This window comes from Marmota marmota, unplaced genomic scaffold (genome assembly GCF_001458135.2).
Source record: "Marmota marmota marmota unplaced genomic scaffold, marMar, whole genome shotgun sequence".
NCBI classification, from domain to species: Eukaryota; Metazoa; Chordata; class Mammalia; order Rodentia; family Sciuridae; genus Marmota; species Marmota marmota.
In genome coordinates, this window is record NW_026000142.1 from 34,324,322 (window position 1) to 34,343,069 (window position 18,748).

At 32.4% G+C, this 18,748-nt stretch overlaps 1 protein-coding gene across 1 annotated transcript in view; it reads right to left on the reverse strand.

Annotated features, from left to right (window-relative positions):
- Positions 1 to 18,748, reverse strand: part of Sema3d (semaphorin 3D) — a 100,364-nt gene that overhangs the window by 20,538 nt on the left and 61,078 nt on the right. Inside the window, exons 8-11 of the mRNA XM_015488221.2 lie at positions 17,590 to 17,659; positions 14,098 to 14,242; positions 3,826 to 4,048; positions 1,157 to 1,245 (exon numbers count right to left, since the gene is read on the reverse strand). Coding sequence (XP_015343707.2) covers positions 1,157 to 1,245; positions 3,826 to 4,048; positions 14,098 to 14,242; positions 17,590 to 17,659 — 527 coding nt within the window. The remainder of the gene's footprint in view (positions 1 to 1,156; positions 1,246 to 3,825; positions 4,049 to 14,097; positions 14,243 to 17,589; positions 17,660 to 18,748) is intronic.

An 18,748-nucleotide genomic window follows, 5' to 3' on the forward strand; every position in this document is an offset into this window, starting at 1 on the left:
AATGTTGTGTATTAATTATATATATTTTTAACATAAATTATACCTCAGTAAAAATACTTTTTTAAAAAGAGGGGGAATAAAAGAAAACAGAGAGAGAGAGAACAAACCATGGCATTGTTTAACTTCACAGTGAAGCCAAAGAATTCCTCTTGACTAGTGTCTTACAGCCACTGTGTTCTGTGAATAAATGTGTTCTGATATGCTTGTGTATTGTAGGGACTTTATTTAGGCCTCTGGGTTCACCCTTATATTTGACATCAGCCTTTCCCTTAGGAACCACCCAAGATTTTGTTTTGGTAGAGGCCAGATAGCAGGTCTTGTTCTTGTTAACTTCTTGACCACTATTATCATCACAATGTAAACAGGATCTGTGGAACCCAGCATGTTAATTAACTTGAGCCCCTCACAGTGGAGGGCTCTTCTCTCCTTTAAAGTCATAGATGTTTACAGGGAAACAGTTTTTAAGGAAGTTTTTTTGAACAAAAATGTTATTAAAAATCCAGAATATTTTTAAAAAGCATTTCCAAGAAATACAATTTTATTTCTAATGGTATTTTCAGGAAATACTTTTAAATTAAACTTCATTGAGGCTCTACAAAGAATGTCACAATTCAATTGCATTGTTAAAAGTCAAAGACATTCACATAACCTGGAGAATTCTTCTAGATCTACTAATTATCAGGGTTGGGGAGGGGGTCAGGACTTTGGCATACAGGAAGACTTACTATCATGTAACATATTTTTAAAATTTTCCTTACAGAAAAGCAGGGATATATGATTTATATTCTCTTCCAGTTTTCTCAAATTCAATTGGGGAAAAATTGCAACGTGAAATTTATAAAGTAGAAAAGCATCTGGATAGTAAAAGAGACCCCAAGCTTTCATTTAATGTGGCAATTTGTCTGACTATATGCTTAGAGAATGCAGTAATGAGAGGCAATCCCAGGAGCTCTCAATCAGTGGTATTCTACAGAGGAAGGTAAGGCCCATTCTTAGTTGCTTATAAAACTCTTTTCAATGCTTAGGGAAAAGAAAAAGAAGGAAACTGATTTCAAAGACTTTCCAGCAAAAGTGATGATGTATTAAAGAGTGCCCTATAGCAAGGAGTATGCAGTTTCACCCTCTCTTCCCCCTGCAACTCTGGACTAAGCCTTACCTTAAATATCTGCAACTCCTCCAGTACCACCTCTTCCATATTCCACTTCTCCTTTGAAATGCTGACAACTTTTAGGACAGTTCCAATGTCTGAAAAAATACATAATTTATAATCCTGCCGTTTCTATTTCAATATTAAGTATATTCCTAGAAACCATCAAATTGCTTGTCTCACTTTTCTTTAAATGTTTTTCAAGAAATCAGATTAAACATGAAGGCTAATGTATATTGTTTTGCCCTTAAGAAACATGATAGCTTTTAGCTAAAAGAACAGAATTTTATAAACAGATTATTAATATATATATATATATATATATATATATATATNATATATATCAGTGCATATTGTTTATTTTTCTTTCTTTCTTTCTTTTTTTTTTTTTTGGCATTATGGATTGAACTGAGCCACATCACCAGCCCTTTTTATATTTTGAGATGGGATCCTGCTAAGTTGTTTAGGGCCTCCCTAAATTGCTGAGGTTGGCTTTGAATTTGTGACGCTCCTTGAACATAAAAGCTATCAAATGAAAAAAAGCATCAAAAATAGTTTATCTAATATCTATATTCATTTATTACCTGTCTGTATTTACTAATTGACAAATAGTAGCAGATGTCAAAGATTTAAGAAAATTCATAAAATAAAAATGTTATGCAAGAAAGTTTGTTTCATAACTTTTTTAAATGAATTATATAAAATAATTACAAATAATATACAAATAATCCCAGCCTCCAGAATCACTGGTATTACAGGCATGAGCCACCACACCTGACATTTTAGTGCACATTCTTAACAAAAGAAATATATGTACCTAATTTAAGTATTGCTTAAAATGATAACAGAGATGAAACACATATTTTAGATCTTAATTTAAGATTCTAAAGTACATTAAAAAAACTAGTTTTACTTCTACATAGTGATCTCTATGCAGTAAATATTTATTGAATACCTATTATATCCAGTCTACATGAAGGAAACTACATCTCTTCAAATATATTCTACCTTTATAACCATTGTTAATATGGCAAAAACTAAAGTTTTATTTTAAATTATTTTAATTCAACTTAAAAGACAATACAACACTAACAATGTAAAACAAAATCTGATGTTTAGAAAACATATCTTAAGTACATCATCTTATATTGCAGTTCTATGTGGTGGTATGCTAGTTCAGAGAGATATTCAAAAGACTACTTTAGAAAAAGGAAAAAAAATACCACTTTAATTAATTTATATAAAACAAATGTCATTAAACTGAGCGCAGGCATTGAAGAATAAGGGCATATGTAATAATGTTACTATATGCACAAATAGCCTGTGATATTTCATATTGTTTGTCAATGACTATGCAATCTTTGAAATATATTAACTATATACTTTAAGTGTCAAATTGACTATTTTAACATTGCCATAATTTTAGTTAAAGTTAGGTAGTACCACCTAGTGGCTGAATGACGTTTATCACATTGAACTGTTAAAAAGCTAGGAATGAGCTTTAGATGAACAGAGCAAATTAAATGTCAGACTCATGAGAAGTAATAACAGACTCATTATTTCAAATTCTGACCCCTTAAACAGCCATCTCTGCAGTCTTGAGAACACTCCTTATTTATATGGATCTTAAAATTGCCATCTGTAACATGATCATGTTTGACAATTGTGCTTGAAGTTAAGATTTCAGTTCAATTGAAACCATGTTTATTAAAAACAAAAAGGAACAAATCAACAGATCACAAAAATACCTTAGAAAGCACTTTAATAATTTATCACTCAAATGCTTCCTAAGAAACCTAGCTTCTACAAAACCAATTTGGTTTTAAAAACCAAATAATTCTAAAATTGTTTTACACACTTAAAAAAAAAAACTATTCCAATAAAAATGTCTGTCAAAAAACCTATTAATCTCTATTTATTTATGAAATGCTCAATATATTAGATAACATAGTGTCTAAAATGCAACATTTTTACTTTAATGATACATACTATCATTACTGCCATTAGAATTCACAATAAAAAAAGTATTATTAGATAATATTTTTTCCTATTTTGGAGACTCACCAAAAATGTAGTGTCTCCTGCAAACAATACATTTAACTCATTTTGTAATTACTGAGTTAGCAAAATAAATAAATAAGATTATCTTCAAGAATAAGAGTCCACAAAATTTATTTTAATCTACAAAATTCAAGAACAGAAAAAATAATCTCTAAGAAATTTCTGCTTAAAATCTTTACAAAATAATGATTAATGTTTTTGAAAAGCCATATTAAGTCAACTAAGCCAGTAGTTCTCAAACTGAGAGTCCTTGGGGTAGAGCTTATCAGATACCCTGGTGAGAGAGGGAAAGGTAAAGTTGGAAAATAAATTGCTTTGCTCTATTAATTTAATTTTAGTCCATGGTCATTCAACAAATATGTCTTGAGCACCTAATCTATACTAGGCCCATTGCAACCACAAGATACAAATATATTTTTTAATCTTTGCATAGTACAGCAGATGTTTATAGTATCAATTAAAAGCATGTGTTAAATAATTTTAAGAAACACTGACAAGGTATGGTCTAACAATTATTCATTTTTATTTTGACCAATAAATAATTTTGAAGATTTTGCTTTCTTTATCAGACAATGAAAAATTCCTTTGAAAGAAAGCTTAGTCTAGTTTGAACTCACCTGTTCCAAGAAACATTACATCATATTGTCCGTCTTCTGCAATGACATGATCCACCACTATCTGAGTCAGTCTGTAATCCACATTGATTCGCTTGAAGGTTGGTCCTCCTGCAACCGGGTATACTGCCTTGTACATCACAGGGTGCCGCTTTATGAAACTGATGACATCATCTGGGAAATCTCGGGTGGATTTAACCAGTGGGTCATAGGTTTTGCTTGGGCACTAAAAAGAAATGTAAATGAGACACCATTTATGTACCTAAGAAATTTACACTTGATTCTAATGAAGCTTTTAAGATATATCATGGATAATATTGAAGGAATGATATGGAATCATATCCAAATACACCTGTAAATAAGTGTAGTGGACACCTAATATATTTAAATCCCATTTTATACTTCAAAAATATTCTAAATTATATCTATATTTTCTAAATTCTTCCATAGTGAACTCTTTATACACACTATTGATTCTTATAAAGATTATTGTTTCTAATGAAGATACTTGGAATTTAGGTTGAAATAAATGTTAAACTGTTAAACATGTGAATATATGGAAAACCATAATATTCAGTGTCCCTTGAATAAAGTTAAGATTTTAGTTCAATTAAAACCATGTCTATTAACAACAAAAGGAACAAATCAACAGGTCACAAAAATACTTTAGAAAGCAGTTTCATAATTTGGAATCATAATTATCTAGCTTTATTATAACTGGTGTGAAAATTATATTGGGAAATTCAACAGTTCTTCCACTAAAGAATCTGTGAAGAAATCCTTGGAGAATTTTCCCCTTCTAAAATTGCCCCTTGTGTCACTTTGAGAATCTACTAAATAAATAGCTAGCATAATCTGCCCCCTGGTGGTAAAAATTTAAAAGTCCAGCATGGTACAAATTTAATGAATTTCATGTACCTTTATCCAAAAATAAGGAAATCAATTTACAATTTGACTGTTTTTCAAAAAATGTATCCTAACTTATGTCCTAAATCTAATGTATATTTCAAAATATTATAATTTAGTAAGTTATCTTATAGAATAATAGTGTTAATCATTTGAATTATTAATGAACTAACAAATTTTTTGGAAGGGAAATTATAGTTAATTGATACACGTAAATAGAAGAAATGAGAAACATTAGAGAAAATTTATATGAAAATTTTTCCTTTTCTTTTTTAGTTTTCTTTTTGAGTTGAAACATTGATCTCAGCCATTTCTACTAGGTACTCACTATAATCCCATCAGGGCTCCAAAAACATGCCACTTGTCTAAAGTTCATTCTTAAGGAGCTGTAGATCCTGAAGATTTCATAATTTATGACCCTGACCCCAAACTTCATATGCATAAAACCATAATGTCTCTTTTTAAATTATAAGATATATCTAAGTTGTACTAAAATAAGTGTTAATGATTTTCTTCAATTAATTTAAGAATATCTATGGTTCACCAAATCTTGAATGTCTAAAGAAACTGATCCTTTATTGACATCTCTTTATTTGTCCCAGGTCTGTAACAAAAGGATTAGAAATGTCCTAGTTCATTAGCCATTTGGTACTTATTTAGTTATCCTTAACTGGATGTTGGTCTAAAAATGAAAGTCTGTGTGTTTGGTCATTTTTTTCTGAAACTTAGCCTTCAGCCAAGTGGAATCTGTCAACTTGATAATGGAAGGAACCGTGTATTAAATAGATTAAGCAGAGAATCAGAGTGGATATGAAGCTCAAATAATACAAAGCTCTTGGCCAATTACAGGCTGCATGTTTGAGGCTTAGTCAAAGGCCACTCACAGTAGACTTACAGCTTATAATGCCTGTGGTTCAATTTGGTTGGTTATCATTAAAATCAAAGCAAAAGCAAGATTTTGCTTGTATTACATTTTTGAAAGAACCTTCCAACTTAAGAGCAAAAAAATCTCTTTTGACTTTGTAGCTATGGTTACTCAGTAGTCAAAATTTGAAAAGAAATAATGTCATGACATACAAGCCACAATTTTTGATATCACATTTTAAATAATTAGAATTTAAGGTAAGAAAGTACAGATGAATGAAGATGGAAACCTTTAGTTAAGAAAGATGTATGACAATTTTCCTCAGTCCTTGCCTCTGACAAAATATAATAAATGTGTAATAAAATATAAGGGTTTAAAAAAAAAAGGAAAGAAAACCTGGTTTTTATCCACTATCATAAAATGATCTTTGGAAATATCATTTTCTTGGGGCAGTTTTTCCTCATGGCCTGCTGCCAGTGTTTGGATGAGATCCTTATCCTCTCCATTGCTATGTGTGATCTCTCAGGTCCGCATCACTCTGCTTGCACAAATGAAAGTGATTTGAGAGAGTTACTCCCTGAGGTTCAAGATAGTACAGTATGAACCAAACATTGTTATTTTAGTACATTCAATCCAGTGGAATTTTTGCTTTGATATCATATAGCTGTGCAGTGCACAGATTTAAAATAACGAGATGCCAAGCAATGTATTTAGGTAAGAATAAAGTAGAAATGAAAATTCCATAAAGGAAAAACATGAAGTATAGGGAAACACTCCATGTAATGCAGATGCCATATTCAGTCATTTATCTTCCTTTAAAAATTCCTAGAAAATTTTCCTATTGCAGCTATACATCTGGGTATTGAAAATCTCATAAGTTTTTCTCTGTGTCTGTCCTTTTAATTCCTGGCTATTCACATAGTCTAGCTGAATATCCCATACAGGGTCTTTTTCATGTCTGCTCACAGTTTTCTAACTTTACCTAATTTCCATCACTTTGGATCTTGTGTGTAGAGGAAATAACTCAGGTAATTTATCTGTGTCTCTACTATTTTGAAAAAACTGTAAGACAACTTAAAATTTGAGAGGAGAGAAAAAATTTAAAAAGAAAGGAGAAGATTAGCTAAATGTAAAAGATGCCAGTATCTTGCTGGAAACATTAATACCATCACAAGATCTGAGAAAAAAAGAACCTGCCTAGAAAAACCTGAGATGAAAGGGTAAACACAACAGCAATGAGCCTGGTTCAGCGCCTATCTCCATGGCTGGCTGCCACAGCTGGCTAGGTGTGATCCTGTTATGCTTGGCAAATCCTTGTGTTTGTATAGGGCCTTTAGGAGTGGAGTGGGAAGCAATGGATAAGAGAAGAAAAATGGTTTTTATCCAATGAGAGAACTTTGCCCCTTGGCAAGGCACCAGACAGCTGTTAAAAGTTTTCTCCCCCTGCTGCTTTGGGCTATTCTCAACAGGTTGCAGTTTCTCTTTAAACAGATCAGAGGAATGACTAATGTGAGCGAAGACATGGCACAAAGAAAGACTGAACCAGGCTTTCATTTTCAGCAAACTGGGGAAACTAAACTGAATATTTAATGAATGGTATGTAAAGGAAGTCTGATTCTTATTTATAATGTAAAAATGCAAATTCAGTAAGTGCCGCCTGATCACTGTGATTATCAGAGAGTTGGCCTATAACAGATATGGGAAAGGAAGGATCCTGTCTTAAATATCAGAGATAGAAAGGTCAGGGATAGAAAGGCCAGAGATAGAAGTGCAGAGGTAAATCACTCCCCCTCTGTTTTTAAGATTCCTTTTACTTCCTGGAATTTCTACACCAGAAAAAGCAAAACACTAGTAAACATAATAAGTAGACTATGATTTGAAGAACTTCGTTTTAAAAGCAATAGTTGGCCTATGGAAATAAAAACCTGAAATCCACTTGGAAAGGTTAATTCATGTGAAGAAACCAGTTGGTTCTTATCAATTTATGCAAGGGTGCTTAACCACTGAGCCACATCCCCAGCTCTTTTTATTATTTATTTTGAGACAGGGTCTTGATAAATTGCTTAGAGCCTTGCTAAATTGCTGAGGCTGACCTTAAATTTTTAATCCTCCTGCCTCTGCTTCCCAGTTGCTGGGATTACAGGCTTGTGCCCCCAAACCAGGCTTGCTCTCATCGTTTTGGAGAAATGAAGCCTAGATCTAGATACAGAGGACTGACAGGGATGTTTTGTCAGGCACTGTCAGTGTAACCAGTTTTAAGAACTGAGACTCAGGATGCTCCAATTTTAGTTCTGTCTCTGCTACTCTCTTCTAGAGCTAAATCCCTGGAAAGAAAGGATTTAGAGTTATCTCTAGTAATTTGAGAGAGGTAGTGACAAGGAAATGGTGGTTTGCTATCCAAGAAAATAGAAGGCAGTGCAATTGAACAGATATTAAGGGGAAAATAAAGCTGAATTCAATATGATGAAGAGGCATAAGTAATCTATAAAAATGCAATTTCCCCAAAGTTTTCTACAGATTTTTAAGTTAACTAGGAAAGCCCTTAAAGCCTTAAAACAAAATGAAACAAACAACAACACAATGTTAACCATATTCTTCAGATGTACAAAGGAGGGGATGGGTCAAGACACTGAGGGAATACTTCCGTCATATGCCATATTTCTCAGTTTCCTTTGGTAAGACTATCGCAGTCTCACCAAACTGTAGAAATCAAGAGGAGGTTTCATTATATACATCTTGAATTACATGTTTTTCTTTGGCCAGTTAACTTATATTTGGAAGTCAGATATCTCTTTACTACAGTAAAAAGGACAATTCTTAATGGGAACAGCACAACTTGTAATCAATCTTCTGACAATTTTGGATCTTCATTAATTTAATAAAGACATAAAATTCTGAGAGCCATCAGCTCTCTAGTGAAAGAATGTATGATGGGACTAGGCCAAAGCTTAAGCGGAATAGTTTAGATGGAGCCTGTACTCTGAGAAAAACAGAATGCCAAAGAATTTTGAACTTGTGGGTTCCATATGCATCTCTTACTATTGTGGATTCCATGTTCACCTCAAATCCTGGCTGCTGTGAATATAAACCAGGGTAAAAGTTGAAAATTCTCCATAAAATTTCTTGTTGAAGCACCATTACATATATCCAGTCTGCTGTGTAGATCATTCTCAACATTGTGTTATTTTTATCCTATGAGAACCCCTTAAGGGTTTGATTTTGCATGACAAAACCACAAATTCGCCTCAAGTAAGACTCAGTGATGCCCCAATATGTAAAAGTGAAAAAGATCTTTCTAGCCCACGTGAATATGCCAGGTCTCTGAGTAGGTCTATGTCTTATTTGCTAAGACAAATTTTTTAGTGGACCTGAAATCAAAAGAACCTTCTAATTTCTAAATGTCTTTTACACTTCTAATAATTTGGGAGAAAATAAATAAGAACTGTTTAACACATCTACTCACATCCTGAGTTCAGGAGTTTTTAATCTAGCAGAAAAGAAGGATAATAAGTTTTGTTAATCAAGTTTTACAGGACATTTTAATATTTATTTCCTCTTTTTGTCCCACTAAAAGAACAAATGATATTCAGAAATAAATCATGGAAGGGCAATAAACAGTAAAAAGGAATTTTGATATTCCATGTATCTTAGAGTTTCTTTCTCCATGAAAAGAAGATTAGACAAAGAAAACCAACCATAGCCCCTACGCCAAACTGGGGGTACAGGGAGGATTCAGAAAGAGCTGAAAAATGAGCATTTCTTTTACATGTTTAGGGTCAGATGTGGAAGCTGCAGTTGGCATGAGAAGTCCAGTCTTTACATACTCTCCCCAGGATGCTTTTACCATGCCTTGGAGTCCCTGAAATATAGCTCTGCTTCAAAATCTTTTTTTTGGGGTGTGGGGGGGGTGGTACTGGGATTGAACTCAGGGGCACTTGACCACTGAGCCACATCCCCAGCTCTATTTTGTATTTTATTTAAAGAGAGGGTCTTAATGAGTTGCTTTAGCCCCTCGTTTTGCTGAGATTGGCTTTGACCTCACAATTCTCCTGCCTCAGCCTCCCATGCTGCTGGGATTACAGGCATGTACCATTTGTGCCTGGCTTGAAATTTTTGAACTAAGAAACTCACTAGAGAGGAGAGAGAGCAAGCAAGAACAAGAGCATGAGAGAGGAGAGATCTTGAAAGATACTAAAGGATTGTAGGCTTTCAGTTAGTTTTTTGGTTTCTTCACTATTTTTTGGTTTCTTCACTATTTGCAACACTTTTTTAAAAAATATCTATATACAAAGAAAGAACAGGTCTTACTGATGTTTAAGCTACTCATAGGAGTTGTATTGTATCTATCACCAGTATTCACATAATAAAGTTATGAAACCAATGATAGTAGCTATCACTACCTCTTTTACACCCTGCCCTCAAATGGAGGATTAGTTGAGATAATGATGTGTTTTATGGATCACATAAAAAAGATAAAAAATCTTCACACTTAAACCAGCAACCACATAGAAGGAAATGGAATTAAGAAATGAATTGTAATTTTTACAAAATTAAGCATTTATAAAATATCAGTAACTATGGAAAAAATGTTTTAAAAGTAGTAAAATGTGTTTCATAAATATTTAAATTTCAAAAACTAGTACTTTCTTCTTACTTTTTTGATAAGGGAATGGTTTAAACTGAAACTCACTTTTCAGTAAATATTGACTAGTATTTTACATTCATGCATAAATCTTAAAAAAATTACTTGTCAATACAGAATAAAACTACATAATAAGACTAACTTAGTATCTTGAAACTGATAAATTATTTCTAATGAATCAACAATGAAAATTGAAATCTGCCTTTACAAATCCTCCCCAGATTCTGAGTTTTCTAGCTGTCTATTAGTTCTGGCCTGACTTCAATTTAGTGTCCATATCTGAATTATACCTCTCACTTTATAGTGGATTCTTCCATATTTCATTTCACTTGGAAATTCATATCACCAAATCCAGTAAATCAATAAGACTGATAAAATCCACCTGTACAAAATATATGTTCAGACTCTATTTGGACACCAGAGGGCAGAAGAATCACTTGAAGTGAAGGAATTTTGTAAATGTATCCTTGTGAATTTTCAGGCCTAATAAAACGGAAGATCATCCAGGTAAGGCTAGGAGTTTAGGCTTGACTTTTGGTCACAGGAAATACAGTATTCTGTCAAAACCAAAAAAAAAAAAAAAAAAATGAAGGTAGGTGCAGCGTGCTACCATCCCTACAGTGTTTAACTGAGTAACAATGTCAGCAGAGGTGACTTCTTAGACATCAATCTTAGTAACAACAATGATACAGAAAATATGAAAGTAAAGGTGATTTTTTTAAAAACAATATATTTTAAAATTTTAACTTAAGGGTAAAATAACTTTAGTAAACATTCTAACCAATTACAGAGAAAACAAATTATTCAACAATGCTTTTATTAAAGTAAGATACATTCCTCTAAATCATAATAAAAGATGACAAATGTAAGAAGGTTTCAGAACTACACTGAAACATGTACAGACAACACCTCAATCCCTGGAGATACAACAAAGGTTCTGTTTGATTATTTTCATCCCTTTGAAAGTAGAACAGCAGAACTTATAATTTGGAGGTAGGTAGATCCAAATGTAATCCTAGTCTTACCACTTCACAAACTATGAGATCATGAACATGCATTATCCTCACTTTTTTTTCATACCCATAAACTTAAGGTAATGGTACCTATGCTATGATATTTTCTTAGGAATGTAGTGAGATAACATGGAAGTGTTTATCACTCCAAGTCATAAGGAATGTTCAATTATAATTTATTACTAAAATTTCTGAAAGAGAGGAAATAGTAGAAAGCATCACCATTTTGGGTGCTTTAAAAAAAGTGCAGATGAGAGAGAATGGCATGATATAAAATCAAATGCAATTAATTTTAGGTAGGGCATTCAGCACTATAACTACAGGTGAATGTTAGAAAATAGGTGACTTATCACAGAATATCACAGAATAGAGAGAGCATACTCAACAAAAAAGAATTCCAACCATATCCTTTTTCCTTCTGCTTTTTATGGCAACATGATATTGGGGAAATTATTTAATTATTCTTGGCATCATATTCCTCCTATATAATACAAGAGTGAATTATGTGCTCTCTATCATCTACTCCAGCTCTTACATTCTCAAATTTTACAAGTGTAGTCACTTGATATACTGTGAAACACAATTTCAATGATTTTATGAATGTAATTATTTAAAATGGTAAAGTTTGTTTAGGCAAAGCATGTTTGTGTAATAGGTTTCCACATCAGATATATGATGTTTCTAACCTCAACATCAGCATTCCAATTAAAAAATATAATGTAGAAGCAGAATAATAGCATAAGCAAATAAAATAAAATATTATTTAAAAGTGACTAAAGAAGTAAGGAAATAAAGAGTTTACACATCTATGAATTATTTTAGGTACTTCCAAATTTGTTTATAGTTATTTTGAGGGTTCAGCAGAAGAGACCAGCATGTTTTACATAATTCCACTGATGAAAAACACTCCTCATTGATATTTATGCTGTCTGATTTTGGGGGACACTTATTGTCATTTCAGAGAAATGGCTGTGTACTTTGGAGAGTTTTAAAAATATGAGTTTTCCTCAAGCTGTGTATAATATTCACATCTCTTTCAGCCAGTGCTGGTAAACAGTGACAACAACCACATTTGTAACAATGCTAATTCACATTAGCATTTCTAACTTACATTATAATCAAAATTAATGTAATCTTAAAAAATCATAGGTAATTATTTTGATTATTATTTTCCATTTCTGAGTATCACAGGACTCAATTGCTTTGTCTATGTATTCAAATAATTTGCTGTAATTAATGTGGATGATATAAGCACGGAATTCTTTCTCCTGTTACATCCAATAATTGGGGGAAACATTTGTAATGGCCCAAATTAAAATCAATGTGGCTAACATATGGAAATAACTAAATGCACATCAATAAATTGATGAATAACAAAAAGGTGAAAAAAGAGGTTTTATGCTAGGCAACAACATGAATAAACCTTGAGAACATTATGCTAAGTGAAATAGTCAATTACAGAAAGACATAGTTCCACTCATGGAAGGTATGGATAAAGTCACATTCATAGAATCAAAGTATGTAATGGTGGTTACCAGGGGTTGGGGAAAAGGGAAAGAGGGGAGTTACCATCACATGGATGCAAAGTTCTAGGTGACTAATATGAATGTGTTTTAGAGATCTGCTATACAACATAGTACCTGTAGCCAATATTAATGTACCATACACTTAAAAATTTAAGAGGGTAGATGACAGGTTGTGTTTTTGTTATCATCTTTTAAAAGAGAAAAAACAAAAGTGAATTCTGAAAATCACAATATTAATTGAAAAAATATTTTCACAAAAGTTATTTCATCATAACCAGCCCCCCCCCCACAACAAAAACCCATCCCTGAATCAGATTTATATGAATTAATTATAAAAGGGAGAATAGAAATATTTAGTGTGGTTCCAAAATTAAGTTGCATAACAGGAAGATGGAAAGACAATTCAGAAAGCCTAACCAACAGCTAGTTCCTTCTTATGAATGAACATATGAAAAGGCAATATTAAATAGAATTTGAATGGTTAAGTCAACATTTTTTCTCAGAGATTTTGGTGATTATTTTAGACCCCTTGGTAGAAATATTGAGAAAAAGTCCTAAATTAAATAAAATTATTTTTCCTTTTAATATTAACTCAACTAACTGATCTTGAATTATTTAAATAATTTCAACTATTTTAATTCTACCAACAAAATGAAAAGTAATCTTCTGCTTACAATGTACAAACAGCACTACAAGTTCAGTTGTTTTTCTTTTCAAACAAATGCATAAATTATTACTTGCTTCATGTGTGCTTTAAACATGATTTATACTATTTGATAAGAATTTTGAACTCAGGGTTCTTTAAAATCGCCTCTTGTCTAAGAAATGAAACAACAAAATAAAGGTGCAACAAAATAAAAAAAAGATTAATACATTACAAGAAGGAAGATAACTTAAACGGGCCATCATAACTGATGAAATCTTTTCAAAGTAGAAGTAGAAGCTAGAAGACTTTTTAGCTTTATGTGCAACTGTATGTTTGGAACTAATACGTATTTGGCATTTTCATCTAACTTAGAATATTTTTCACTCTAGATAACAAGTCATTTTAATGATTCTATAGACATACTTAGGATAAACTATACCTTGGGCCATAATCCACTCATTACAATGTAGTTCATCATTTCCCATAGTATTTAAAATTCTCTACTTAAAAGAAATATGTTCAAGTGGAGGATGAAAATGTTAAGACATCACTGAAAATAAATAATAGCTATTTAAAAACCAACAGCCCACATTGTTGTGGGAGTAGTTAAGTTTATAAGGACTAAGAATTGAATATGGGATTAGAAAAATAATTCAATTATTAAGTTGGATACATACTGTGCCAGGTCGGGGATAAGGAATTCTTCCATCATACTGTACCCATCGATGGTCTGCACTTTCCTTATGAGCATATGGACCATTAAAAACTGCTCTGATGTCAGCCATGCTATATACACAAACAGCAGAGCCTTTGAAGATGGAGCTGAAAGAAAGCAACATGATCCAGTCATTCACAACCATCTAGTGGGCTTTTATTTTGCACATATTGGAACAGGAGCTGTGGGGACAAATATATTTGGCAAATTCTAATTGACAGGTGATGCAAAAAAAAAAAAAAAGGGGGTGTGCCTATGTCCTCAAAGAGCTTATGGCTAAGCAATCCTGACAAATAGGTGATAAGTCTCTTGTAAATAAATGTGTTAAGCAAGCACATGGATGTATACCCAGGCCATGGCTGTCATGTAAGTTTTCAGGGAGGAAGTGAGGTCTAAATTTTTATTTAAAATTATCTAGAAAAACTGGGGGATAGAGAAGAAAATGCAGAAAATGGTACTGTGTTTTTCTATATATCCTTCAATTTTATTTGAAGTTATTATAATATAATGCCTTATAAAGAGTTTAAAATATAAAAAGTTGGGGCTGGGGATGTGGCTCAAGTGGTAGCGTGCTCGCCTGCCATGCGCGGGGCGCTGGGTTCGATCCTCAGCATCACATAAAAATAAAATAAAGATGTTGTGTCCACTGAAAACTGAAAAATAAATATTAAAAAAAAATTCTCCCTCTCTCTCTCTTAAAAAACAAAGTTACATTATGTACTTTTAGTAAATATTTAGATGTTGGATAACAATCATCTCACATTTATCTTCCTTTTTGAAGTGAATGTTCAATTATGGTAAGCAAAATAAGCCAAACTCAGAATGTCCAGGGTTCTATATGTTCTCATGTATGTGGAAGCCAGAGAGGGAAAAGAAAAGGAAAGGAAGCAGGAGGTGGATCTCATGAAAACTGAAGGGAGATCAGAAGATTAGAGGAAAGGGGCCAGAGAGAGAAAGGAGGGAAGGAAAGGGGAAATACTGGGGAAAGATATCCTCCAAATTATATCATTTATGTTGTATATGTATATGAATAGTAACAACAAATCACACCATAATGTACAATGGTAAAACACCAATAAATATATGGCAAAAAATAGTGTTCATCATAAAGTTCACATAAGTTAAATAACTTATTCATATGATGTTTATTAAACTGATTTTTTAAATGTTTAATCTTTTTTTTTCATTTTGCTACTTGAATTGAGATTTTATAGTTACCTATCTAACACTTAATTATAATTACATAATCTCAGAGACAGCATTTATGAGAAGCTCCATAGGAATTCTACAAAGTTTTGCACACTAATGATATAAACTGTTAACACCATCAGATAATTCTTTTTTATTTTAGTTCTGGAAGTTACAGGATATTTTCTTTAAATTTCTTTGAATGATTTCTTTCAATGATTCCTGTTATTTAAAATGAGATCACCCTTTATGATCTGAGAAACTTATCACCTTTGTTTATTGCACAAACAAGCCAACAATTCTCTAGCATGAGTAACTCAATTATTAATATTCTTGGAATGACATTAATAGGAAACATCAGGAGGTAACGGTAAACAGGCAGTTAGGAGAAAACTAGCAGCTAAGAAGAAAGGTGATGTTCCCATAAAAATTACACATCTACTATGAAATCTTAAAAGAATTCTTAAACGAATAATGCATCATGTTTAATGGCATTGGCATTATTGCGGGCTAATTATGTCTTCTCGCTTGACAAAGACATGACATACATTCTGACATTACCTCAGTCTTCAGAGCACCACTAAAAATAAAATAACAAAGAACACCAAGAACAGAGAGCTAACTTGTAACTTCACACTCTGGGTGGGCAGAAACTGGATAGAAAAAAAAAAAAAAAAGAACTATCTTGGGGCTGCATTTCCCTGGCACATATCTGTGTCTTGTATATGAAGCACACATTGACTTCAAAGAAAGTTCTGTGAAAGGAAAGGTGCCAAGAGATCTAGGACTGAGATAATTGAGTAACTACAGACATTTTTTCTTCCTGCTTTTTTTTTTTTTTTTGCCTTCTACCAGGGATTGAACCCAGGAACAGTCTACCACTGAGCTACATCCCTGACTATTTTTATTTCTTATTTTGAGACAGAGTCTTACTAAGTTGCTGAAGCTGGCCTTGAGCTTGTGATCCTCCTACCTCAGCCTCCTAAAGTGTGAGGTATAATTGTATGCAACCATACTCAGAAATCTGCATATTTTTATATTCATATATAAAGTAACAGAAATATGAATTCCAAAATAAAAAGTTCTTAAGCTATTTTCTTTATTTTCATGTTCAAATATTAAATTCATTTTATAATTAATCAAATACTATTTTGTTTTTTGATATATTCTGAACCATTAGAGAATTTCAGTTTGTGTAGAAGGTATTATGAATGAAATGAGGAATATTTCATAAAGAGGAAACCAAATTAGAACATGTATACAAAATAGTTTAAGGATATATTCAAAAGAATACACTAAAACCAAACAATATCATAGTTCTTCCAATATGCCTATCAACATACATTGAGAGCTGAGTTGTGGAAAGAGTGAAAAATATTTACAAATTCACAAGAAGTAACATGTAACTGGGGCAAAAATATGCTTTGAATATTGTCAAATGTAGGTTACTCTTGAAATAAAATGAAGACAGCGAGGATCACATCTTCTTGGAGAAAGCTTTGTAGATGCTAGTACAATTTTTAAGCAATTCACAAAGTCTTGATAATGTTTAGAAGACAGAAAGAAGACAAGAATACAGGGATTAAAAATTAGAAAAATCTCTTCTGTTCTAGTCCTACTTTTACTGCTAACTGGTTATTCTTCTTTGGGTGGATAAAGCCAACTTTCATTGTTAAAGAAGTGAACAGTGACATGGTCCTAACACCCACACTCTCATCATTTTAGGTAGCAGGACATGCAAGTAAGACATCTTGTGATGTGATGAGAAGTTAAAAGTCAAGAGAATCCCATTCATGATTAATTAATCACAGCTTTGCTAGTGAACTTAATCATTTCTCATTCATTTCTTTAGTGTTACTTCTATGTCCCTAAGTTTGTAAGTATTTATTATGAATATTATATGCAGACATCTTTTGTACCCAGCAATTTTATGCTGAGAATTCATCTCAGAGATATACTTGTTTGCATGTGGAATGGCATGTTCTATGGTGCACGATGTGTGGCAGCAAAGTTCTAGAAACCAGGAACATACAGAGGGCTGCTTAAGTAACTTTAGTGACATAGGGGCTGCTATACTGGTTTAAAAAGAAGGAAGCAAGTTTTTATAGGGATATGAAAGATTTCTAAAAAACACTAAGTGAACAGGTAAAATGGAAAACATCGTATAGCATGTTGCTATAAAGAAAGAGACAAAAATCATATAACTATATGGGTTCACATACGTATATAACTTTTCTAAAAGGATTAAAAACATTTTTTTACATACCTTGTTGTGGTGAAGACGCCATAAACTACAGGATTTCTTTCATCTCGTGTGGGGAGTAAATAAATATCTTCTATTAATGGAAAAAAATAATTATTCAGTATATTTTAATTTTTAATATTACGTATATTCTTTTAAAAATAATAAATATCTCTGAAACTCTAAACAGTGTACAAAATTAAGATAACAGAGTACTATACTGTCTCTTAGGAAATTAAGGGGAAATGCAAAGCTTATATTAAAAAGAGAAATTAAGGGTAAAAGTTTTCTCACTAGCTATTTGACATTGAGTTGAACATTTAACCTCTCAGTTGTTTACTTCAATCACATACACGAGGTGATCCAATTGATAATCTATGACTGTTTTCAATTATCAGGATGTGATTTCATATAAAATAAAAGCCAGAAAAAGGAATTTTTTACCCTCTAGTGTAAAAATGTGTTATACACTCTGTGTCAACTTAGTAATTCAACTACTTATTCAATAATAATATTAAAATATTGTTTGAGTAAATAGCACAATATTGGTGGTAGATTATTTGCAAGTAATATTTGGTAAAAGAGTATTTAAGAGGTGAGTGTATTTATATATTACATGAGAGATGGCCCATGCATATTGAATATACACTTTAATAGTATCAAACACATAATAATGATAAAGCAATAGATGGTATAGATAATTATTTTACACTGCATGGCAAATCTAAACAAGTTTGAGAAGATAAAAACTAATGAAGTGTAATTTATATAAAACTAAAATGTTCTTTCTAGAATTAGCTTCTAGAATTGGGAGAAATGGGGAATAGAAAAGTCTCCTAGTCTGTCCAGCAGAGGGCGTTCACAGAATGAGGAACCTGAACTCTTCCTCTGTGTAGAAAGAGCCTTCCAAGGAAGGGAAAGGCTGCAGAAGGGATGGATAAATTTTGTATTCTGGGGACTTATATCTTCCTTTCACTTGCTGTAATTTTGTTTCCTTCACTAGTTTCTAGGACTCTTACAAAGAGAGGAGTTACTTCATGTAACTCCAGGCCTAGAGCACCCCATGTGCTTTGAGTTTGCAAATTTAGTAAGAACCATTCCTGTAAGCTGTGCTGAGTTACATATAATCAGGTATTTGGAGTAAAATATAGCAAATGATGAATTGCTTAAATAGGTAGAAAGA